This window comes from Mustela nivalis (genome assembly GCF_964662115.1).
Source record: "Mustela nivalis genome assembly, chromosome: 2".
Classification (NCBI taxonomy): Eukaryota; Metazoa; Chordata; class Mammalia; order Carnivora; family Mustelidae; genus Mustela; species Mustela nivalis.
In genome coordinates, this window is record NC_139021.1 from 131,139,134 (window position 1) to 131,164,282 (window position 25,149).

General features: G+C 47.8%; 1 protein-coding gene across 1 annotated transcript in view; it reads left to right on the forward strand.

Moving 5' to 3' along the window:
* The first annotated feature begins 338 nt into the window (after positions 1–338).
* Positions 339–25,149, forward strand: part of HKDC1 (hexokinase domain containing 1) — a 41,340-nt gene continuing 16,529 nt past the window's right edge. The window contains exons 1-10 of the mRNA XM_082715265.1: positions 339–949; positions 5,741–5,903; positions 11,205–11,353; positions 11,444–11,563; positions 15,844–15,939; positions 17,003–17,102; positions 19,188–19,371; positions 21,997–22,152; positions 23,148–23,381; positions 24,173–24,477. Coding sequence (XP_082571391.1) covers positions 887–949; positions 5,741–5,903; positions 11,205–11,353; positions 11,444–11,563; positions 15,844–15,939; positions 17,003–17,102; positions 19,188–19,371; positions 21,997–22,152; positions 23,148–23,381; positions 24,173–24,477 — 1,570 coding nt within the window. The 5' untranslated portion in view covers positions 339–886. The remainder of the gene's footprint in view (positions 950–5,740; positions 5,904–11,204; positions 11,354–11,443; positions 11,564–15,843; positions 15,940–17,002; positions 17,103–19,187; positions 19,372–21,996; positions 22,153–23,147; positions 23,382–24,172; positions 24,478–25,149) is intronic.

Sequence of the window (25,149 nt, forward strand, 5' to 3'; positions counted from 1 at the left end):
AGTCTACTGTACCCACACATCAGCCCCTTTCTGTGTCCTTCTCACATCAAGTATGATGCATGAGATGAGTGAGTAAACCAGATGTCTTCATGGTGTGAGACGTTTCCTGTCTGTGACTTCAGTCTTTCTCTCTAACAGCAGCTTTCTGGTGAGCAGCCCTGACTTCCGTTCATCCTCTCTCATGGATATTTTTTCCTGGGTCACCACCTGTGCAGTCAAGGTATTCTGGCTTATCATTGTGGGATAGATAAATTTTTATCAGTTCTTTTCCATTACCACGGGCTCTTAGGCAAGAGCCCTGCTCTGTCACAAAGAGAAGGATTTGCCCCAACATTCTTGAAGTCTTCCTGTCCAGGGCAGTGTTTAGTCTTAATTAAGACAACACTGCAGAGAGGCAGGGAGTCAGGATTTCCATCCCTATGTTGAGAAGAAAAGGACTCGAGAGAAAAGGCCGAGACCAGACATTTGCAGAGCTGCTCAGCTGGTTGGAAGTTGGCTTTGTTTAACTCCCAGCTTCTCAGAAGATTTTCCTTGGCTGAGTGGGCTTGGTGGAGCCCTGGCTTGAGAGTGTTGCTTAGCAACGAGATCTTGGGGCACCCAATTCTCCAGAGTCAAGCTACCCATCCCCTGCCTGCCCTCCACCAACCCTCACCTACCATCTCAAGCCTCCTATTAGACAATCAAGTGTATGCCGGAGGGAGGGACCAAAGAGAGGGGCGAAGTTTAATCATTGAACTCTAAACAGCCTGGAGGTATTTAATCTGTAGCACCCAGTTGCCAGAGGCCCTCCAGCCTGAACTGGGAGCGGGCAGCACTCCGGAGACACAGGGGTAAACACCGCACAGAAATCTCTGCCCATCTCAAGAGAAACCAAACTTGGGGGAAAATGTTTGCAGTACACTTGATGGCGTTTTACTGCAGCAAGCTGAAGGAGGATCAGATCAAGAAGGTAAGGACTCGCAGAACTGAGAGATCCCTGATTCACTCGTTGCTGGTGGAACTGATTGATACTTTGCCTACATCCAAAAAGGATTTAAGACAGCTTATTAGAAAAGGTACAGGAACGCAGGACCAGTGAAGAGCTCAGGGGAAGGGGGAGGAAGTGACTCTCCCGCAGGCTGGACATTACACATTGTCCTGAGCCTTGCATTTCACTCGGTACTTCCTGGTAGATACAGGTGGTAGATAAGGCTGGTAGATGTGGGACTGGAGGGGATGAGAGTCTTCAGAAAGGTTGAGGATAATTGTGTGTGTGTTTTTTTTTTTAAGATTTTATTTATTTATTTGACACAGAGAGAGATCACAAGCAGGCAGAGAGGCAGACAGAGAGAGAGGGGTAAGCAGGTTCCCTACCAAGCAGAGAGTCTGATGTGGGGCTCAATCCCAGGACCCCGAGACCATGACCTGAGCCGAAGGCAGAGGCTTAACCCTCTGGGCCACCAAGGTGCCCCAATTGTATTTGATATAAGGGGTATTTGGGAGGAAACGCTACAAAGGAGGGGAGAGAAATTTTGAGAACTTTTAAAGTAATTCACATGATGCTTGTGCTGTTTGCCAATGATGGGCCATCACTGGTGTGCATTATTTCGTCACTTTGCTCAAGAAAACCCCGCACAAAACACATCCTAAGGTAGGACTCTTAACAGTGGCCAAGCCTCAACCAGAGCCCATCAGCATTGTCTCCGGGAGGCCTGGTATGAGCCCAGCCTGCCCCACTAGCCACTCCTGCTGCCAGTGCCTGGGCTCTGGGCGCTAGTGTCTCTCAGCTTACAGATAATAGGAGCCCTATGGGCAGACTTAGCCAAGGTCTCCCAAGTATTTCAGGTGGAGTGAGGATTAAACCCAAGTCTCTGACTTCCCTAGCATTCTTTCCATTGTGCCACCATGCCTCCTGGCTTCTGGAACAGAGAGAGAATGCATGACCGCGTTACAGCCCTCTTGTGCTTGCTGTGAGAAACCTCCCGGGAATTCCGTTCATTAGAGATTTGGGTTAGAAGTTACAGCAAATCTTAAAGTGTTGTAAGTCAATCTGATTTAAGATGTCTTAATTTTCATTTATTGATTATATTCAGAGTCCCTCAACTGACTTCTTGAGGAGGTGGAAATGTCCTACACAGCACTGCTGATGGACTCACTTTCTGTTACTATCTGCTTTGTACAGAGGACACCTGCATGGTGTTTCTCCAGCTCCCAAGAGGGAGTCTTTGGAACCCTTACATTTGGTTCTGCAAACTAGTTTCATTTTCTTGGGCCCCTCTGTGGCAGTTAACCTGTTGTTACATCCTAGAATCAGGAAGGACATGTTTGTCCACCAGCCTAGATGCAGGCTCAAGAGGAAGGTTATGCAGCCTCGCCTGACTCATTCCAGGTCCTCTGGAAGGAGGGTCAGCCTTTGTCAAGGCCGGAAGTTGACCCTTCCCTCACCCATGCCCTCGCCCCTTCAAGAAAGCTGAAGATTGAGCTGTGTCAGGATAGTCAGGAACACCGAGTATCCACTTTAAGGAACGGGTGGCGGAGATAGAATGGGCATCTGGTTTATGGACTGCAGGATGACTCACAGGTTCTGAGAACAAGGGTTCATGTACTCCTCCATGTGGTAGCAGCACACCTGGTCAAAAGGCACAGGCCCTTTCTCTCTTCGGGGTCAGGACGGCCATCCGCTCCTTAGCTTCTGTGCTTCCTGCCCCCAGAATTGTCGAGTTCCTGGGCATTACTTGCCTGTGAGGGTTGCTATTCAGACCCTGGAACAATTTGTAATTGTTTTAATTTTAATCTCCCTATACCAACATTAAAACGAAGAACAAAGTAAAACAGGAAGCAAGGAGAGGAGGAGGCAGGAGGGAAGGAGAAACCACTCCGGAAGCTTCTCTTCCAATTCAGTATATTGACATTATTTGACTTATTGAAAACATTGGGCTGAGTCTGGTCACTGACCTACAAATTGTTCACTCATAAGAGAAGGCCTGGCTAGGTTTTCAAAGTGTACTTTTTACAGTTGAGTAAGTCAACATTACGAAAAGGGAAAATGTTACCTTTAATCCCACCCCCCCCACACACAAACACTGTCAGATTTGCCCTGTGAAAACCCTTATAATATGTTTCTGTGAATATATCATACCTACAATTCTAAATTTTGTGTCCTTCACTTATTGTTAAATTGTAACCACTTACGTACATTTCTCCCATTTCTTCATAATTATCATTCTAACATCTTCTAATATACAGTCCAGTTGGATAGTCTTAATTCCACCTTTTCCCTCTTCGGCTACTTTATTTCCCCCCAATTTTTATTTAAATTCTAGTTCGTTAACATATAGTGGTATATTGGTTTCAGGAGTAGAATTCAGTGATTCATCACTTACATACACTGCTCATCATAACTTGGCTACTTTCAAAAACATTTTTTTTAACAATGAAGATATTGCTTTGAAAAACATAGGGATGGATTTAATGTTCTCCATCTTTGGGATTACTCTAAGGTTAGATTTCTAGAACTGGGATCACTAAGTCAAAGAGGTGAGCCTTTTTATGACTCTCAATTCATATGGGACCTTTGGACTAAGCGATCTCTAAAGTCACTTCTGGCCCCCACATTCTGTCATTCAGCAGATCTGAGCTTATAGTTTTGGGAATTTGTTCTTCCACGTTAAATGTGCTGCTCATCAGCTCTTTTGTTTAGAAGATAATCCTGTTTTATGGTTTCAGAGTCTTACCAAAAGTGTGCTTGGTTTTCTGTAACTCAGACGCCCTCCCTTAGTGCCAGCAAAGAATGCACCTGTCTATGCAGGCCCCAGATCATCTGTTTGGATTTAAAATGTAGCTTTTTTTTTTTTTTTTTTTTTGCCCCAGCATATGTTTCATTCTTCCCTTCTAGCTACTGTACCAGGGCCCCTGGGAGGTACAGAGAATAAACAAGAAACTGTTGCTAAGTGGACATTCTTTCTCTCATGACTTTAGCTCAGTGAAACAGCAGGAGCAGGAACCCAAAGTTCTGAATGATTCTGTTAAACAGCAGGGGGCAAACGACCCCAGCAGAGCCTCAAAACCATGCTTTCTGCGGGAGGGATGATGCTGCGGGGTTGCTGGAGAAGTTCTCTCTATTCTGGGGCTGCATAGCACATCTCACCCTTCCCCAAGTCCTAATTACTTGGGTCACATCCCTTCCGTTGGTTTTCTCTGTGTTTGTAGCTGTGCCAACCAATTAGTCATAAACAGACTCAGGGTGAACAGGAAGCTCTTAATGAAGCATGACCTGTTTCCATTCTATCTCTTCAAATACATTGAAAGCCCAATTGTCTTTTTTTTGTTAATGGCTCTCTGATGGTTTTCTGGACTGTCTCTGGCCCCCAAATCCCTGGAAACTTGGGTCTTGGGATCGGTCTCCAGACTGAGCTGGGATGCCTGCCCATGGGGCCTGGCTGATGGCTAGGACCTATCCTATGATACAGGTTATGTGACCCCTGCACTTCAGGTAAAATGTCTCTGTTGGGCTCCTGTGTCGTGCACAGAGCTGTGAAGCAAAACCAGGCAGTGGGGCAAGGAGTATGGGGACTGCATTCTAGTCCCAGTGCGCCACTCACTTGCAGCTGTCCCACTGCTGCGTCATGGCTTTGAGCCTTGGGGTCCTCACCTCTCAATCCGAAACAAGAACTCTGGCCTCACTAGGCTGCCTCAAGCAATATCAGGGATATTAAATGAGGTGACGTATGTGAAAGCACTCTGTAGACATCAACAGATGTTCTTAGCTTTAAAGAAAAGTGTGGGAGAGTGATTCCTCCAGGAATGCACTGATATCAGGTCTCCTTGTGACTTGGATAGGTAGAAAGACTGCTCAGTATGTGTATAAAGCAGGAGGGGCAAATACAGGGGATCTCTGCCACTGTCCCTAGTCCTGCTCCCCTCAATAATCAATTCCAGTGAGCCCTGGGAATTCAGGCTGCCATTCCAAATGGTTAGTGTTAGCATGAGGAGGAAGCTGGTCTGCCGTTTCTGATATGACGCTACCTTCAAGTGGGCTGAGCATTGTCATAGTGATGTTTATAACTTCCCTTCATTAGGGCAGTGGTCCTTTGCCCCAATTTCCCAGTTACTTGAGTGTCATCCACCCACTAGCAGCAGTTTCAGCTGGCTTTGAAAATTAAACTTCACCTTAATTAGAACAATCTCAGTTAAAAACAGAATGAAAAATGAAAGAACAAGAATTTACAGATTACAGTTGGAAACTGAATTGAGCTCTGAGCTTCCTAGCAGCCCATAAACAAAGGGAAACAAGTTTGGGTATATATGGTCATCGTCGTAAAGGAAAGGTTCTAGAAAGGTTCTATGTTTACGAGCTTAAGGTTCAAGCTCTAGCTAGTCTTTTGCAGTGGAGAGGCAATGGGACAATGGTGCAGGCCCTGAACTGGGAATCAGAAACCCTGAATCCTCTGTCGCTTTTGCCCCTCTATTGTCCCATCAGTAAAATGGGAGAATCCTTTCTACCAGAGAGTTTGCTTCCAGAGGAATAAAATCCTACCTCCCAACCTTCCATTCCATTCTGTTCTTTCAGCTCCCCACCTTGTCTCCAGCTTGGTGAGGGGTCAGGTAAGGAAACTTTGGGATTCCACATCATGAAGCTGTCCCCAAAGTCAGAAAAATAGCTTCATGATGGGAGTGGGAATTGACAGCCTTGACTGAAGGACAAGCCTCCCCCTGCCCATTGCCCAGCAGGCGTCCCTGGTCACCCTGACTTCTGTTGTAGGTGGACAGATTCCTGTACCACATGCGGCTCTCCGATGAGACCCTTTTGGACATCATGGCTCGCTTCCAAGCTGAAATGCAGAAGGGCCTGGGGAAGGACACCAACCCCACAGCCTCTGTGAAGATGCTGCCTACCTTTGTCAGGGCCATTCCAGATGGCTCAGGTGAGTGGGGCTAGGGTCTGCCAGGGACCCTGTACCGGGCTTATCTCTCCTGCCTTCTGTGCATACTCCTCCACAACTCTCTCTGCTTCTGTCCATTCAATACCAAAATTTTGAACCAAAGTTCAAATGTATCCTGCTTTCTTTTCTGCATGTGTTGGCCCCACACATTTTGTCTATTTACTTGCTGGAGTATCCCAACATTCTTCCCCTCATGAACACCAACTTAGCTTTTCGGTCTCAGGGTAGAGGTCACTGCCTCCATGTAGGAAATGTCCCCATGCTGTGTTAGGTGCTTGTCCTGACTCCTGCCGTGTGTGAGTTTCCCTACTGGGTCGATGCTCCATTAGAACGGGACCTGTGTCCTCTTCACCATGGTGTTCTGAGCACCTTTCATGGTGCCTGATGCCTACTAGGCCCTGAAATATTTGCCAAATGGAAAATAAATGGTATTTCATGCCTAAGTATCTAGATTCTAGGTCCAGGGTAGTAAGTAAGGGAGACAACATGATGTGGTGGAAGAGGAAATAATTCAAGAAACCTGGCCTCTAGTCCCAGCTCTGATATTTCTTAGTGTCCTTTGGCAAAATGTTTAGGTGTAGTTTCTTTATCTATAAAATGAGAGAGTTGGCCTCTGTATTTGTTTTCTATTGTTGCTGTAACGAGTTATCACAAATTTAGCTTCTTAAAACTGTGAAATTTATTCTCTTTCAGCCCTGAAGTTTAGACGTTTGAAGTGGGTCTCACAGGGCTGTAATCACAGTGGTGTCAGGGCTGCATTCCTTCCAGAAGTTCTAGGGTAGAATCTCTTTCCTTGTGTTTTCCAGCTTCCAGAGGCCACCTGTGTTCCTGAACTCATGCCCCTTTTTATTTCCAAACCAGCCAGTTAGCTTAAGTCTCCCTCTGAGTCTGACCCTTCTGCTTCCCTCTTTCACGTTTAAGGACCTTGTGATTAAGTTAGGCATACCCAAATAATCCAGGATAATCTCCCAACCTCAAGGTCAACTGATGAGCAATTTTAATTCCATCTGTAACCTTATTTTCCCTTGCTGTGTTAACTAACATATTCATGGATCTGGGAATTAGGATGTGGACATATTTGGGGAACTGTTACTTTGCTGACCACAGCCTAGAGACCTTTAGTGGGAATCTATGAGGTTCCATCCAACTCCTCCATTCTCAGCCTCTGGGCATAGCCATAGGAGGGACAGGAAGTAGTATCTACCAGGAGCCTTCTGTGGTCAGGGGTGTTAGGAACTCACTGTCTCACATAATCCCTAAAGAGCCCTGAGGTGTAACTGTTACGCCCAAGTCAGATGAGAGCACGGAGGACCAATGTCAGGGTCTCAGTGCTCTGACCAAGCTCCAGCAGGGGCTTTGGGGCCCTTGAAAGGGCAGGGGCTGAAGTCTGGGGAGCTCCCAGGGACTTTGATTGGAATAGCCAGATCCTGGACCCCTCTGGGCCAATGACGGAGGGTCACAGTAGCATCTACCATCCAAGAGGTCCCTGGGAACTATGATGGAGGAAGCTTCTTTCCTCACTGGTGGGTAGGTGACTGGGTTGGCTAGGTACCCCTCTGGAGGAACATAAGCTTTGGAGAGAGACCATCCTGCTTTGAAATCTGATGAGTTCCAGACACTCCTCTAGGAGAGTGCCAATGGGACTGTGGTCCTTGACAGGTCATCCAGGGCCTTTCAAAGTAAGTGCCTGAGTCATGGGTGTGTCGTGGAGGAGGGGAACTAGGGTGAAGTCCTCCAGGCTTCCTGTGCTTTGGCTTCTCCTGCTGAGCCATGTCCCCAGAAGCAAGGGAAAGTGACTGTGAGGCCCTAGAGAATGCTGGGATGGATGAGTCTTCTGGCCCTGGCTGCTCCAGGAAGTAAGTGAAATGAACCAAGTTTTAGAAGGCCCCTCCTCAGGCCAGGAGGTGGTGCCTCTCCTTAGAGCCTCTTGTCACATCATAAATCTCACCAGTGAGCCTGTTACGTGAGGTCTTGGGGCCCAGAGCCTCCACAGCAGGTGGCCTCAGTAAGTCCCTGGACCACTGCAGTCCTGTCCGCATCAGGGTTGTTAGGATCAGACGAAGTCATGTGGAAGGAGTACTTTAAAATCTCCAAACCATTGCCCCAAGCCTTCTGTAGCTCCTGCGAGCTGGTGGTGTAATTACATGGTCACTAACAAACAAAAGCCAACAAATAAAGTGCTATGAATCCATTGGGGCCTCTATTTCAAAAATGTATGCAGTTTCCAGAGAGATCGTGAGTTCACCTACTCTCTTTCCCTCCTGTCATTCAAACCTACCTGAGGGGGGAAACTGGTAGAACCTTAGTTCCCTCCAGCCTTTCCATCAGGGAGCTGCAGTCCACTGTTCTTACAAAATGCCTGAGAAGTGTTAGCATTTGTGCCTCACCCTCTAGCAGCCACAAGGGAGCCCTGATGTGGTCGGCTGATGGACCCAGGGGTCTGCCCCAGGACAGGGGTCCCCTGCTCGCCCCCTGGTGCAATTCCTAAACATATAGTTTCTCAGATCTCTCCCGTGGAGAGTCTGGATCTCCAGCAGTTAACACTGTCAGTCACTGCTGCACTAGGGAATGGGAACAGGACAAGGAGAAGGAAATCCTGGAGCCACTGAAAGGTCCCAGGAGCATTATCTACAGAGGTGGATCATTATCTTCTTATTATTAAAAAAAATATTTTTAATGGAGATATAATTACCTTAACATTATATTAGTTTCAGCTGTACAACATGATGTTTGTACATACCACAAAATGATGGCCACAATAACATTCAGCAACATACATAGTTACAAATTTCTTTTTTCTTCCAATAAGAACTTTGAAGATCTACCCTCTTTGCAGTTTTCAAATGTGCAACACCTTCTTCTTAGCTGTCGTCACCATGTCGTGTGTCCCAGCCCCATGACGGGAGGTCATAATAATTGTAATAATTGCTGTAGAGATCCTGACGGACCTTGGGACCTTCGGTAGCTGTTGCCTCTTCTTCAGGCGCGTCCTCCCTCCCTCAGGGTCCAACGAGTTCTTTCTCTGGGGTCAAAGTCGCAGAAGGGATCAGACCAAGTGGTTTCCAGGAAATCCCCTGTTGAGTCACTGTTGAAGCAAGGTGCTTGCCTGCTGATAAGGGTGCCAGAGGCCAGAGGAAGCGAATCTGTGCTATGCTGCACGAAGGTTCCGAGATGACCTCTAACCTGAATTTGCAGCCCAGGAACCTCCTCTTCTATGAAAATCCCCCAGTCTATCCTGGTCGGTGCCCTGAGGCATTTTCCCCAAATCTCACTCAGAGCTGGGCACACCCCCGCTTAAAATCTTTCTGCAGCTCCCTTCACCTTCTGAAGAAAGCTCAAGCTCTTCGAGGTGGGCTAGTTTCCCCAGATCCTTCCTAGTTCATTCTGAGACTGCATTTCTGTCTTCCCTCCTTCCTCAAAAGCAGCCTCCACCCTCCCTACGTGAGCTCATTCCTTGGCTCGGTTCCTCTCCCAGGGACCTGCTCTGGCTGGCTGCCTCCCTCCCTCTCGTTCTTCTGCACTCAGTTCTGTCCCACCTCTTCTGGGGTTTAGAGAGCGTTCCCTGGGCTGCCCTAGCCCCTGGCATGTTATTTAGCACAGAGTCATGCTCAGTGAATGTTTGTACATGGACTGTGTGATCTGCCCTATTTCCTGTTCAACAAGATAACATCTGGGAAAACATCTCTTGCTTGGTATGTGATGAAAACAGAAGTTGCACAGTATTAGGTCCCTAGATTCCCTCCCTGAATAATAAATTGCTCCATCAGGCTTCTTTGGGGGGCAGATCTAGGGAGATAAGAATCTTGCTTCCCAGATAATCTCCACAAAAACAAAAGATCCAGCTGGCTGGGTCTGGAAATGATCAAGGCCTGTGCTGCTCTGACTGTGGTCCACACACCTGCAGCAGCTGTACCTGGGAACCTGTTTGGAAATACCAAATCTCGAGGGCGCCCCACTGGTGTATGACTCTTGAGCTCAAGGTCATGAGTTCAAGCCCCGTGTTTGGTATAGAGATGACTTAAATAAATAAATAAACTTTAAAACACACACACACACAAAAACAACACCAGAATCTCAGACCCTACCTCACAATCTGTATGTTAAAATTCTTAGGAGAGTCACATGCACATTCAAGTTTGCAGAGCACTGCTCAGGAGGGCCTGTCTCTAGCTCTCTGACTGCCACAAACAGAGAACTCAGTCGAGCCCGGTAGGAAAGGAGTTCTGTTTTACAAGGACACGGAGAGCAAAAGGGGGACGTACAGGATCTTGTGGGACTCTGAGGGCAGGAGCTGTGGTCCGCTCAGGTTGCAAGCAGACTCGGTGGGACTCAGATTTTCCCCTGTGGTTTCAGCCTACATACATGGGGCCACCTTGGCCACCCAGCTGACCTCTGGTTTGGGGGATGCTTCTACTTCAGTCTTTATCACAGACTAGCCATTCTCACTGTTTTATTTCACATGTCACACGGAGTAAATCTGAATGGCCGGCTGGTCCCTCATCCCCATGCAGCTGTATCTGAAGTCATGTGGTACAAAACAAGGCCACTGGGAACCAGATCTGTGGTCCTAGAATTTCACTCACATGTGCCTTGGGCATACACGCCATATAACGATATATACTGTACCATATAATGTACCTTATAATGCCTAGTACCTGTCAGCACTTTTCAGGCACAGATAGTTCTATACAAAGGATTGTGGGTCCACAAGTATGTGTTCTTATCCCGTATCTGTGGCTGGTGCAGAAGGCTGGCAGGCATCCTGGCAGGAATCCTGGCTGGATCCTGAGTTGAAGTCACCAAAGTGGGCTGCCTCACTTTAACATATGGGTCATATCCACCTTTTTCTTAATAGCATCTGTCTTGCACTGGGCTGGGTCTGACCCCAAATATGAAGATCCTTGGCCCTATAAGGGCCATCCTTGGGTCCCTATCTCTTTACCCTCCCGGGGTATTTCCCATCTGTCCAAGAGACTGAGGCTTGTATGGGGCTGGTTTCCTTTCCCTGCACGCCTCCCTGCCTTTTCCTCCTGCCTTACCAGCACTTTGCCCGCACTTGGAATATCAGCTCCCTCAGCCTGGTTGGGGCATGCTGGACTGGGCTCCACCCTCGAGGCCCATTTCTGATACTATCTGCCTGAAGTAGGATCACATTGGCCTTCTCCACGTTCACGCCCTCCAACAAGGCCGGGTGGGCAGATTTGGGTCACGCCCCAACTTCTAAAGCTGAGCTGGGCATAGAACAGCCTTCACTAAATGATACCTTTTTTTTTCCCCCCATAGAAAATGGGGAGTTCCTTTCCCTGGATTTTGGAGGGTCCAAGTTTCGCGTGTTGAAGGTGCAAGTCTCTGAAGCGGGGAAAAGAAAGGTCCAGATGGAGAGTCAGTTCTACCCAACACCCAATGAAATTATCCGAGGGAATGGCTCAGAGGTATGGGGAAGGGGCTGGGGGAGGCCTTGACATCAAGTTTATAGCTGACCACGCCTTAGCCCAACTTCCTGTGCTTTCTCTTCTCTGCAGCTGTTTGACTACATCGCTGACTGTCTGGCAGATTTCATGAAGACAAGGGGGTTGAAGCATAAGAAATTGCCCCTTGGCCTAACCTTCTCTTTTCCCTGCAGACAGACTAAACTGGAAGAGGTAATAAGGTTCATGACCAGGAAGGAAGAAGCCGTGCAGGGTTTGGGGTTGGGGCTAGAGAATGTGGGCATGTTCAGGAGTCAGGCTGGGAACAGGAGAGGTCAGCAGGAGTCTTCTTGTTTTATTTTCTTCTTTTTTGTGTGAAGTGAGGTGGAAATGTGAGGCAGGGACTCATAAATGCAGTAGCCTTGATTTTGCACTTGACATGGGCATGGCACATGGCAACGGGATGGTTTTTACCCCTTCATTCTCAGACTTGGTTGCATGGGGATCCCTGGAGGGCTTGTTAGACACAGATTGCTGGACCCTGTCCAAGAGATTCTCAATCAGTGGGGCCTTAGATTTGCATTTCTAACAGCTTCCTGGGTGATGGATATGGATGCTGGTGGTCTGCGGACCACACCTAGCACCCCAGACATAGCCAACTGGAACAAGAGCAGAAGGCTTGGGGGGTTTCCCTCACCATGAGCCCTGAGGAGAAGGCTGCAGGTGGGGTCATTGGAGGGACAGTGTTGGGACATACAGTCTCAACTGTGCAGCTGTCCGGCGGGAGGTCTCATCTCTGTGTGCCTCATACATTCAACTGATAAACAGGGAGAAATCAAACCCAATCTTATGTCAGTCTTCAAGAATAAATAAGGGGCCACAGGAAAGAACAATGAGCTTTCTGGGGTCAGGGAGTCATAGTCAAGAGTCAGGTATCCCCAGGCCACACCAGTCTGGGGTGGGGGCCCATGGTCTCTTCCTGCACGTGCCAGTCATGATGCCCAGCTGGTGGTCCATTCATGGAGAACCTTGACATCCCAGCCTGCCCTAGGATGTATTTGCTGTTGCTGGCTTGAGCCATCATCAGTGGGGAGGAGTGGAAAAAAAGAATGGGTTATCATATCCCACAGACTTATCTTTGCAGCATGGCTCAGAGCAAGCTGTGTCCCCTGGGCAAGTTCATAACTTCTTAAGCTACTTGATTTTCCATCTGTAAAACGGGTAATAACAGCTCCCTGCCGGGTTGAAGAGATGTTTAGACCAGACTGTGCCTGTTGCATCAGTGGTAGCTGCAGCGCTACCACAAGGACTGTCCCTATGTCAGTGGTTTCTTAGTGCTTTTGTACCTTGTCCCCTGCCTCAACAGATGTTTCTGGAGGGCAGGCACTGTCTTATATTAGTCTTTTTTTTTTTTTTTAAGATTTTATTTATTTATTTGAGAGAGAGAGACTGCATGCCCAAGGAGGTTAGGGACAGAGAGATGGGGAGAAGCAGACTCCCCGCTGAGCAGGGAGCCCGATCCCAGGACCCTGGAATCATGACCTGAGCTGAAGGCAGATGCTTAACCAACTGAGCCCCCAGGCACGCCTGTTTTATATTCTTCTCTACCTGCAGGGTCTATAGCATGGTGTCTTGTATTTTATAGGTGATTATTAACTATCTGACAATTAAAGGTACAGCCAATCATTTACTTGATTCCATTGAGTGGGAACTAGCCATGATCTATCTAGATAGGGCATGGGTTGAGGTTCTCATTTTTATTATTTTATTAAAAAAAAAAAAAAAGGATGGGACAAAATTAGCATGAAGAAGTGTTTAGAGAATGTGAGAAGAGGCCGGGCCGAGTTGGGCTGTGCCGTGTCGCTGGCTTTGCTGGCTGGAGGAGCAGAGGTCCCAGAGTCTATAGAGGGAGTGGAGGAAGAGTGGTGGGTATCAGACCACGGGATAGAGATCGGATTCACCTAGTAGTTCAATGGCTCTTCTCTGTGCTCAGAAATGGAGACCCCAGGAAGAAGGAGGAGACCTCTCAAGCTCTGTTGGGGTTCATTTGAGTTTGAGAACCACACTTGCGTATTTTCTTGATAACTGGGAGGTGACTGTATGGTTTGTTTATCCAAGATTTTGGCATTTTTCTAAGCCAAATCCCTACCAACATCTTTATGTAATAATATTATTAATAATAATAATAGCACTGTACCTTTGATTGTGGCATTGTATATTGCAACATGCTGAACTCCTTATGTGTATTATCTCATTAAAATCCCAAGGCCACACAGCCAAGAGCGGCTCAGCCCAAGATTACCAGCTCCTGCCCGCACCACCTTTCCAGAAAGACACAGCTCTAGAACTTTGTTTAAAATACCACGAAGGTGCCTAAAAGCATTTTGACCCATTTTGTGCCATTTTCCAGTAAGGATAGTCAGTTTAAACAATTAAGCCAGGGAAAAGTGCTTGATTATATCAAGAAAGCGAAAAGTGCTTTTTCTTATCAAAGTCTAGTTGAATTATTTGCATTTAAAAAAATTTCCCCCCTGCCTTTCAGTGAAGTCTAAAGTTAAGTGGAAAAACTTCAGCCACAGGAAATGTACTAGTGATAACAACAAAGTGTGGGCACAGCCGTTTCATCAAGGCTGTGCTGTGGATGTAGGCTTGTGACACTGAAATAAGGGCTCTTGGAGAAGGTGGGGCTGGTAAGTCATCTGAGTGCAGGAGGAGGTGGAAAGGGGAGGCCTTCCTGAGGAGGGTGGGCTCTGGAGGTTTCTTTGTGAAACTAAAAGATGATCGAAGAAAATAAGAGCCTGGGAATTAAGACGGGAGGTCACTTCACTGTTGTCGTTTTGTTTTGTTGTTTTTAAATGAGGGAACAGAAAAGTCTTAGCAGAAGAGAAATTTCTGTGTCTGTGTGTGTGTTTCTGATGATAAAATGGTAATGCTTTTCTATATAGGAGAGAGAGAGAGGGAGAGATAGAGAAGAGGATAGGGTTGAAAAGCTTAAAGAAGAAATCAGAAACTCTAAGCCCAACCTTCAGGAGACCCAGTACTTGCATTGTTGGCCTTCTAGTCATGTCTATACTAAATACTGATGTTATGCTATTTGCATAGTATGCATATGTACGCACAGTTTTAAGAAATATAATAAGGTCCTTTAAAATTTTCCATTTAACTGTATATTACAAGCGTTTATTCTCCACTCCCTCATACACCCTGCCTCTAATACATACCACATTGTCCCTAGCAGCCTTTTTGAGGGGGGTGAGGGGGTGGTTGCCGTCTATCTCACGAAGCAGGGATGTTCCCATGACCTGTGAAGGAAGAAGTTAGGGAGGGCTGCCACTAGGTAGTGCTGTGGTGCAGGGAAAAAGCCCTGGTCTCTGGTCTGGAATCAGACCAGGGCATTCCAGTTGGACTCACTCACTGTGAGATCTAGAGCAGTTTCCTTCTGTAAATCTCAGCTTTATCCGTAAACTGAGAGGACTTGGAGGGCATGGTGGGGATTCTGTGAGTTTGGGTTCAGCTATTTTTTGATTGGGTGGCCTCGGGCAAATCTCTTAATCTCCAAACTTTTCTTCTAGCCTGAAACATTCTGATTATTCGCTATTTTACAAAACTCTTGGGAAACACCGTTTTTAAAAAAAAAATTTTTTTAAAAAGTATTTTATTTTAATTTTTTTTTTAAATTTTTTAAGATTTTATTTATTTATTTGACAGACAGATCACGAGTAGGCAGAGAGGCAGGCAGAGAGAGAGAGAGAGGAGGAAGCAGGCTCCCTGCTGAGCAGAGAGCCCGATGCGGGACTCGATCCCAGGACCCTGAGATCATGACCTGAGCCGAAGGCAGCGGCTTAACCCACTGAGCCACCCAGGCGCCCAAAAAAAAGTATTTTATTTTTAAATAATCTGTACACCCAATGTGGGGCTTGAACTCATGACCCCGAGATTAAAAGTTGCATGTTCTACCAACTGAGCCAGCCAGGCACTCTAGGAAACACCACTTTTATGCAAATAATTGATAACCCAAAGAGAGAGCCATTTTTCTAAGTTGAACTTAAGTTCCCAAGGGAGTCCTGCTCACTAACACCGTGTTGGTTCTGTTTTGTGGATCTGGCAATCCATATGCATCCTGTGTACGTAATGTGTATCTACTACGGGCCGGGTATTTCCATCAGAGCATTCCTGTGATAGGGGCAGGGAGATGAGGGTTCTCCGTTTCGTGGATGAGTAACTGAGGCTCAGAGAGGTTAAATGACTTGACTAATGTCTTGCTGAGTCTAGGTCCTCAGCAATTGTCCTGTCTGCCATTCCGTATACTGTTTCAAACTGCTCAGATGAAATAAAGATGTTTACATGGTTAGAAAAAGCCTCTGAAGGAATGTTGAAAGTGTTGGGGGTGATTCAGCTTCAAGAGGAGAAGCCCGTACAGATGTGCTTCATGCTTGAGATTTCTGCCACTCATTGTCAGAGTTTCAGAACTGAGCACCTTCTTCATTTTAACTGGCTCTGAAATCTTCCACCAGGGTATCCTGCTTTCATGGACCAAGAAGTTTAAGGCACGGGGAGTTCAAGACACAGATGTAGTGAGTTGTCTGACCAAAGCCATAAGAAAACACAAGGTGAGGGGTTTGCCTCCCTGTCCTAGCCCCTTTCTCTCCCTGTGGGGTTTCCTACTGTGTCTGTCTTGGAAGGAGAATCAGAGAAGGAATTGATCCTGGGGCAGATCTCACTGTGGTGTAGGTGTGGTCAGTTGTGACCAATTTGGGTATACTCACTGGTAAGCCTCGGTACATGGTGCTTGTTCCAGTGGCCATTGAAATGTGGCCTCATGCTTTTCTGGGACCTCCCCAGCTGCCACAGCCACCTCAGAAGGTCTTGGTTAGACCCCGTGCATGTGTAATGCTCTAGTCGCCTTTCCTCTCTGAGCTTCAAAGATCGCTTTCTTTCCAGACCGGCCGTCTTTCCTATTTTCTGCTCTCTATTTGTGGGTTATCTCTATTTGTTGAATAAATTTTATGATAATCTAAACTGAAAAAGCAAGACATGGTCCTTGCTGAGCTGAGAAGTAGACAAATAAATCCAACTTATTTGTTGTCCTGATAGCGAGAACAGTATTTTGATGGATACCCTTCTAGTCTTTTTTCTCTCTAAAGATGCCATCATAATCTTTTGTAGCCTTGTTTTTCTTTTATTGTTTCACTTCACTTTAGAATGCTCCCCCCAAACCTTGGGGAACCATATTACCTTGGGGTTACAATCCAAGTTGACTCGTCAACATGGGAAGCCCAGATGAGAAATCCGTGGTGCTGCCCATGGAGAGGACTTGGCGGAGAGGCTGGTTAAGCTGTCCCCGTGGGCGAGGGAGGGCTTTGCTCCCAGGAGAAACATGCTTTCCTCAGGGGTCTCTCCAATAAAAGGCTGGATTCCTGGTGGTCTGTCCTCATATTTCCATTGCACAGAGGCCTTCAGCCATAAGGCAGGAGCTTGGGTTCCACTCTTCAGTTCCCAACTGCTCTTTCTCTCTTCTAGACCCCTGAATCTGACAGAGGCTCTGTCTCTTCCAGGCAGGATCTAGCGATTGTTCCATCAGCTTCACAGCTCTTGCTTCCTTTCTGGGAAAAGATAAAGGGATGATGGGCCCTTCCTACCCCCTGACGCCCTCTGGGACTTGTGTTCCATCAGGACATAGATGTGGACATCCTGGCCTTGGTCAATGACACCGTGGGGACCATGATGACGTGCGCCTATGATGATCCCTACTGTGAAGTTGGTGTCATCATTGGTAATTCAGTTTGACTTGATTTTCCAGGTCGGGAAAAGGGGCTAGTCTGGGGCTCAGTTTTAGCAACCTGAGTACATTCTGTGGGAGGGTACTGGCACTTTCTGTTCATGAGATGTAATGTGGAAAAATGGAAAATTAATGCATTCATTTGACAGACACTTGCGGAGTGCTTCTTGGGTGCTAGACCCTGTGCTCTGCCTTGGGTTTGCAGTGGAGGTAATTCCTGTATTCCTGCAGCTTTCAGTGGGGGGCTGGGTGAAAGGCCTGAAAGGTCCAGACAAGTAATATCAGGTCATGGTTGGTGTGATGACAAGAGGGAAGCAGGCTGAGGTGACTGAGAATGAGTGTGGTGGAGGGGGGAAGACAGGTCTCTCTGAGGGCAACATTTGAGCAGGGACCTCGGGGGATAAGGAGGAAGGAACAAAGTGGAGATGGAGAGGAAGAGAGGCCCTGGTTAAGCAAAGAGGAGACCTGTGGCCTCTGGGGTGGGATTGGTCTGGGATGCTCCAGGAACCCTAGAAGCCGGTGGTGGCTGAACCACAGTGACTGAAGGCTGAGAGGACTGGGCTCTTCAGGCCAGAAAGAATGAACAGGACCGGGCCAACGGCACAGGACATGGGACATGGTCCCTGTGTGGTCTTTGGCTTCCATCCTGAGAGGAGGCAGGCAGCAAAGCCCTGGAGGACTTCGGGTGGGGGTGGATCAACGGGTTATGCATTTTTAAGAAACACATTTTGGCTTCTGCGTCAAACAGAGAATTGACTCTTGTGGGCAACAACGGAAGCAAGGTGACCAGCCAAGAGGCCATTCCCCTGTGCACATAGGACATGGTGGGGTGTCGCAGCACAGTGGAGGTATCTGCTCGGTGGTCCTCAACACCTGAATGGGAGGGGGTCTGCCAGAGGTGTCTGTGAGAAGGCAGTGTGGGGGACCGGAAGCTGGGTGGATTGGGTTTATCAGCTGTTCTTGAACAGATCCTACTGTCTCCACATCCCTCTCCACTACTGGGGAGAGTTTTCTGAATCACTCCTCAGCTGGACGTTCCCAAAGGGCAGGATCTTTACACCTGAGGGGCTTGATCTGCCTTCCCAGTTCCCGAGCCCCACAGCTCGCCATGGGATGGGCGCCTGCAGCCACAGCTTCAAGCCCCGTCCACTGCGTCTCGGCGACTGCGTCTGGCAGACTGCAGATCGGCTGCCACGCCTTAACTGTGTCCCCGCTTTTCTTAGAAAAGCTTTTTCCACGTACTGCATTACATTCGCTTCTCTCATTTCTTATTTCTCATGTTGGCTTTAAAATCCTCAGACCAGAGCATCAGACAGGGAAAGACACTTTAAAAAAATAATTTTTTAAGCAGCTTTGAGCTGTGAAAATTCTCATTTAAGGTGTACAACCCAATGGTTTTTAGTAGATATCGAGTTTCCTGACCATCCCTGACCGTCACCTGGATCCAGCTGTAGAACATTTCCCCCGGTGGGGGGCTGTCTCCCGTGGACTGTCCATTTGTAGCCAACTCCCCAGTATTCTTGTGCTTGAGGCATTTCCTTGGAGTGATTTTGTGTTTGAGTAATGGAATGTTGCGTTCTTGTGTGATAGCTTATCGCTGTCAAAGATAAGGATGTAGCTTCTGCTGGGAGCAATTTGTGGCAGGCCCTGAGTAAAGAATATTTTTAGTATCAATAGAGAAGAGGCTAAGTAGTTTAGGGAAAGGATTAAAAAAATGACTGGGTGGGTGAAAATTTTTTTTTTTTTTTTAATTTCCAAGGTTAGGTTCACTCATCCTCATCTTTGTAAATGTGCTCTGTCAGCTTTCATCCATATTCATGGGACTTCCTCACAATCAGCTACATTCAGGACAGCAAACCATTAACATCTGAGAAGTGTAGACTTGACATATCAGCTTTATTCCTCATGAACTCCCAGGCTTGCCAAAGCTGCTTCCCTCAGTGAGAACCAGCCCGGGAAGTGGATCAAAAGCACTTTGTGGTACATTCAGAGGGCTCTCAGGCACTTGAGAGGTCTCTGTGTCTCTGCCCAGCTGGGAGCCTTTCGGTCTTTGCCTGTTTGCTCTGATCCCTCATGCAGGCACTGGTACCAATGCGTGTTACATGGAGGACATGAACAACATCGACCTGGTGGAAGGCGACGAGGGGAGGATGTGCATCAGCACGGAGTGGGGGGCCTTCGGGGACGACGGGGCTCTGGAGGACATCCGTACCGAGTTCGACCGGGAGCTGGACCTCGGCTCTCTCAACCCCGGGAAGCAGCTGTGAGTCCCCTTGTGCTGTCATCGGGGCGTTGGCATCAGGAAATACCCAGTCCCTCAGGTACACCTTGAATGTGGGAGGCTTTCCAGTGGTGACCAGTTACCTGTCACAAGGCCAGGCTTGGGTTTTAGTTTCATCGGGCACCTGTGAAAGTGAAGGTGAGGAGATGGAGTGATCTCCTCTAGGTCATAACCCAATTCTAATTCAGTCCCTATTTCTAGAGTGTGTACATGTTGGGGGGTGGCTACCCCTGGGGACCAGGTGCTTCGCGTCCTGCCATCTTGGTGCCTTCGGACGCTCAGCCACAGAACAAACCCAGTGCAGCCCAAGGGAGCAGTACCCAGGGAAGTTCGTAGGTGCTGCGGTGCCTTCCCAGCTCAGGTCTTGGGGAGTCTTTCTCGGCTCTCACACCATGCTCACCAGGAGAAGAGCGACTGGGGGTCTGCGTCAGCTCTGCCTACACGCTGAGCCCCCAGAGCTGCACATCTGAGTTTTCTTTCCTTTCTATGCACGCTGTCTTACACGTTATTGGTTCTCATTAAGTGTTTGTTGAATGAAAAGGTATTTAAAATTTTTTAAAAAATAATTTTAGGCTTACAGAAAAGTTACAAAAATGGTTCAAGATTCCCCTCCACCCAGATTCTTTAAGTATGAATATTCTCTCTCTGTTTCTGTGTGTATGTATATACATACACATATACACAAAATGTCTGAATAAAATTACTTTTCTGAGTCATTTGAAACTAAGTTGCAAACATAATATTCCTTCACTCCTGAATACTTCAAAGTGTATTATCTGCAAACGAGTATAGTCTCTCCCAGAACCAAAGTATAATAGTCAAAATTAGGAAATTAACACTTAATCAGTTCTAATATCTAATTTACAGACCTTACTCAAAATTCATTAGCTGTCCCATTAATGTCCTCTATAAAACAAGAAAAAAGGAATGGTCCTGGCCCAGGCTCTGTTCAGGATCACCCATGACAGCTTGTGGCTTTCTCTTGAGCCTCTTTGAGCATGGAAACCCTCTGTAGTATCTCTTTTTCGTGAGCTTAAAGCGTGCAAGCCATTTATTACACAGAATGTCCCTCAACTGTCTGAGGTTTCCTCGTGATTAGATTCAGGTGTGCATTTTCGGCAAGACGGTCACAGAAGAGACGTGGGCCCTCCTCAGTGCATCATGTCTGGAGGCCCTGGACGTTTGTTCATTCCTTGCTTGGCTCCCCCAGATCACTTGGCCAGGGGGCTGCATAACAGGTTCTCCCAGAAGTTGTTACTATCCCTTCTGTCATGAATACTGTCTGGTGAAGAGATACTTGGAGACTATGGAAATATCCTGTTTCCCATTAACTTTCACTCTTTATTTTGAGCATCCATTGATGAATTTCTAAATTCATTGTCTTTCCTTGTTGTGATTCTCCTGTAAACCATGGCTTTCCTGTCTCCTCCATCTATCTGTTTATCTTCGTAGGAATCCTCATAGGATTCTTTCTCTTATTTAATGGGGTATTATTTATTCCTATCATTATTTATTTTGATGCTTGGATATTTCCACATTTGGCCAACGGAAGCCCCTTCAAGCTGGTCCTGTGTCCTTTCGATGTGTTCTCATCACTCTTTATGGACTTTCTTATTTTCTGGCCCTGTAAGATGTTCCAGGCTTCTTGTACATTTGTCTAGCCCCAGCCAATTTTCCAAGAAGCTCTGATGAGTAAATAGTTAAAATACCTCCTAGAAACCATTCAGACAGTAGCACTGCATGCCCAGAAAGCAAATTTCTGCTTTGGATATCCCTGCATCCCTGGTGTGCCCCCCAGGTACACACCCATTTCACTGGTGACACAGCCGTTATGGCCCAAGACCATCATCACCCTCATCACCCTCGCTCTCTCCATTTCACCTAAAATAAATTTCACTCCCCCAAACCCAACCTGGATTTCTTTTGATTGTCTTCTGTTTCTGCGATGTTCTACAACTTTCTCTAATGAAATAGATAAAGTTGATTAGAAAACCGGTTGTCCTTGATTTTGTGCCCTATTATGTTGGGAGAATAAAAATTAAATTTAGTTGTTTGCCTGGGAAACAGTTAGTCATTGCTTGTCGGATGCAGATTCGGAATCAAGGTGTGGGCAGCCCAGTGGGATATTTCATCCACACTATTGGAGAGCCTTTCAAGCCCATCTCCCAGACAGAGTATCTTTCTTTCTTGGCCAAAAGTATGGCGTAGGCATTGGAAGCATCTGAAATTTGGATTTATCATGCCATGGTTGGTGGTCTGGGGGGCACCTGAAATCCCTGAGGTTGGGATTCCTTATGCCTCATATGAGAATGGTATCCCCATGGCCAGGGGTGATAACGATTCTTGGATTCAAGCACTTCTTGAGCAGGAAGGAATCATAGATCTCCTCTAGTGCAGTTCTCTCCTTTTATAGGTTAGGGGAGTGCAGTCCAGAGGAGACAAGTGAGCTCCCAAAGGCACCCAAGGCTGTGAAGGGGCCTAAGGCCCCCTGATCCATGGAGTGGTGCTTCCATTTCTCATGACCCTTGACCATGGCCGTGGCTCATGGGCAAAGGATGCTACACACCCATAACCACAGCTGTTACTGATCTGTTCACCAAATCGTAGGTTTGAGAAGATGATCAGCGGCCTGTACCTGGGCGAACTTGTCAGGATCATCTTGCTGAAGATGGCCAAGGCAGGTCTCCTGTTTGGTGGCAAGAAGTCCTCTGCTCTCCACACAAAGGGCAAGATTGAAACACGGCACGTGGCTGCTATGGAGAAGTAAGCTGCCGGCTGGGTGCCTTCACCTTGGATCTGCAGTGGGTGAGGGTGGGTAGCCAAGGTGTGGTATGCTTATGGCAGTGGCACAGCGGAAGGGACCAGCTCCTTCCTGATCTTCACCAGGACACCTTCAGACCGGGGCCCAGCTTTGGGTGCATTAGCAATGCCTGCTGAGACTTGGATGTGGCTTCTTGCTGGTTTCATTGGCCAGGGAGTCTGGGGTTGGAGGCCTATGCCTTTCTTATATTTTGCTGCCTTCTTCCTCCTGCCTTCACCACCTGAAGTGGTGACTTAAAACTTTTTTGGGGTCCCAGATCCCCTTGAGGATCTAATTCAAATTCTGGACCCTTTACCACAAAAATGCATGTTTGTACTCAATTTTGCTTATAATATCGGGCATCCTTTGGCCCATTAGTGCCCATGCATGTCTAAGAGCTCCTGCTATAACAAGAAGCTTCTGTACTTGGTACTTTTGGGGACTGGCCTTGGCTTTGATGACTTGAGGCCTCACACAGAGGTCCCTGCAATGAGGAGATGGCTGGTGAAGGCGACTGCCTCCAGTCCACTCAGGGTCCTGTTCTGCAGGCTTAGAAACCCTGGCACTGGCCTGAGCTTGCAATCAGTTTAGATTCTGAGCTCTGCAAAGTGGCCTCTGACTCCTAGAATCCATTTGTGCAGAGCATGGCAGAGACTGAGTTTCTGTGGAAGGCAGAATAGTACAGTCAGGTCAAATCCTGACCCTTGCACTACTTAGCTCTGTGACTGGGGACAAGTACCCCACTCTATGCCTGTCAGATCTTCAGACGAGTGCCCGGCACATTGTGACAGCTCAGTGAACGGTGGCCGCTATGATCATTGTTGATACGGTTTTCATTATTATATCACGATGTGCCAGATTGCTTGTTTTCACAATCTGGAGAGGCGGGAAAGCTGGTTCTCTAGGGGACTTCCATGGGACGGCGAACTGTGGCCTCTCATTGCCGTCCCCTGGCCAGGTATAAGGAAGGCCTTGCCAATACCAGAGAGATCCTGACAGATCTGGGCCTGGAGCCTTCGGAGGCCGACTGCATCGCCGTGCAACACGTCTGCACCATCGTCTCCTTCCGCTCGGCCAACCTCTGCGCCGCGGCCCTGGCCGCCATCCTGACACGCCTGCGGGAGAACAAGAAGCTGGCGAGGCTCCGGACCACGGTGGGCGTGGACGGCACACTCTACAAGATACACCCTCAGTGAGTACTGCCTGCGCCCCACTCCCTCCGCCCCCAAACAGAGACCCAGCACGCTCTCCGAACTGTGCTGCTTTTCTGTGGGGCTGGAGCCAACCACCTCCTCCTGCTACTGAGTTTCCAGGGGAAGGAGAGACCGTATGCCTCTAGCTGGCTAGGTTATTTTGGGGGGATTGTTCTTAAAGAAATGCTCTGCTACATCTGACTAGAAGGGCGTTCACCCAGACACTTATCCATCTGTCCATCTATCCATCCAGCTATCTATTACTATTGAATACCTACTGAGATTGGAAAATAAAATACACTCAAGTTATAGATGGGGAAAGATCTGAAGGGCAGAGGTTGCCAAGTTCACAGGAAGGATACGGTAGGAAAGTGCAGGGAAATGAGAATTTCCCAGGAGGAGGGAGTGGGAGAGCCCCTCTGGCTGACAGAGGTGGTTTTGGGAGTCAGGCAGGTATATGCTGGAAAGAGCTGGGGAAAGGACCCTTCCCCTTTGGACGCAGATGATTCTCGGCTAATACAGTATGTGCAGACATGCCCTACTTATTGAAATATTAGTGATGAATAAACTAACCACTTCTTTGAGCCTCCAAGAGTCCCTTTCACCACCCTAGCTGCCCTAGCCCTTCCCCCCAGTCAGCCCTTTGCCTCCCCATCATCCGGTAACTAAAGGGTTGGGCCCAGCCCAGAAAGACGGCTCAGGACCCCCATTCCGCACCTGTGTCTGTCCCCACTGGCCAGGCCTGGGCCTTTATGGTTGTTACACATTTTGCTGTCGCCCCTGACTTCAGATACCCGAAGCGACTGCACAAGGTGGTGAGGAGACTGGTCCCGAACTGTGACGTCCGCTTCCTCTTGTCGGAGAGCGGCAGCACCAAGGGGGCTGCCATGGTGACCGCAGTAGCCTCCCGCGTACAGGCCCAACGGAAGCAGATTGACCATGTGCTGGCTCTATTCCGGCTGACTCAAGAGCAGCTCAAGGATGTGCAAGGCAAGATGCGGACAGAGTTCGAGAACGGGCTGAGAAAGGACACCCACCTGACGGCCACCGTCAAGATGCTGCCTACCTATGTCTGCGGGATGCCGGATGGCACAGGTGGGCCACGATCAGAGCTCCCGCCCAAACTCCTTAAATCCAGTTAGGCTTTAATTTTTTAAAAAAAATTTTAAAAAAGATTTTATATCTTTGAGAGAGGAAGAGAGAGGACGAGCAGGGGAGAAGGAGAGAGGGAGAGAGAGAAGCAGACTGCGCACTCAGTAGGGAGCCCAACTCAGGACTCAATCCGAGGACCCTGGGGTCATGACCTGAGCCAAAGGCAGATGCTTAACTGATGGAGCCATCTAGGCACCTCAGGATTTTAGTTTTAAAAGCCTTGTATTCATGTCTGTAATGGAGGGAGGGGGAGTAGGGTAGAAAGTCAGTACAGTGATTCTATTTGCCTTGGTGGATCCTGGGCATTTGCAATGGACAAATACCCTAGTGAGGTCACACGTGTGTCTGCGTAGCTGAGAACATGGCGTGTACTTCATGCTGCTGGCGACGGAAGCCCAGGCTTTGCCCTCGGAGCTGCCATCTGGACACTTGGACTTGTCTGGCTTGTCTCCTGCCTGCTACCCTGCCTCTCCTCTCCCAGGGCTTGGCTCTTCCTCTCTGCTCTCATTGCTTTCTGCCCCTGACTTTTCTGATGCTTGATTCTTCTCTGTGCTCAGCCAAGAGGAGCCACGACACAAGGTGGACTCTTCTTGAGACAACTGACTTCACCTCTCT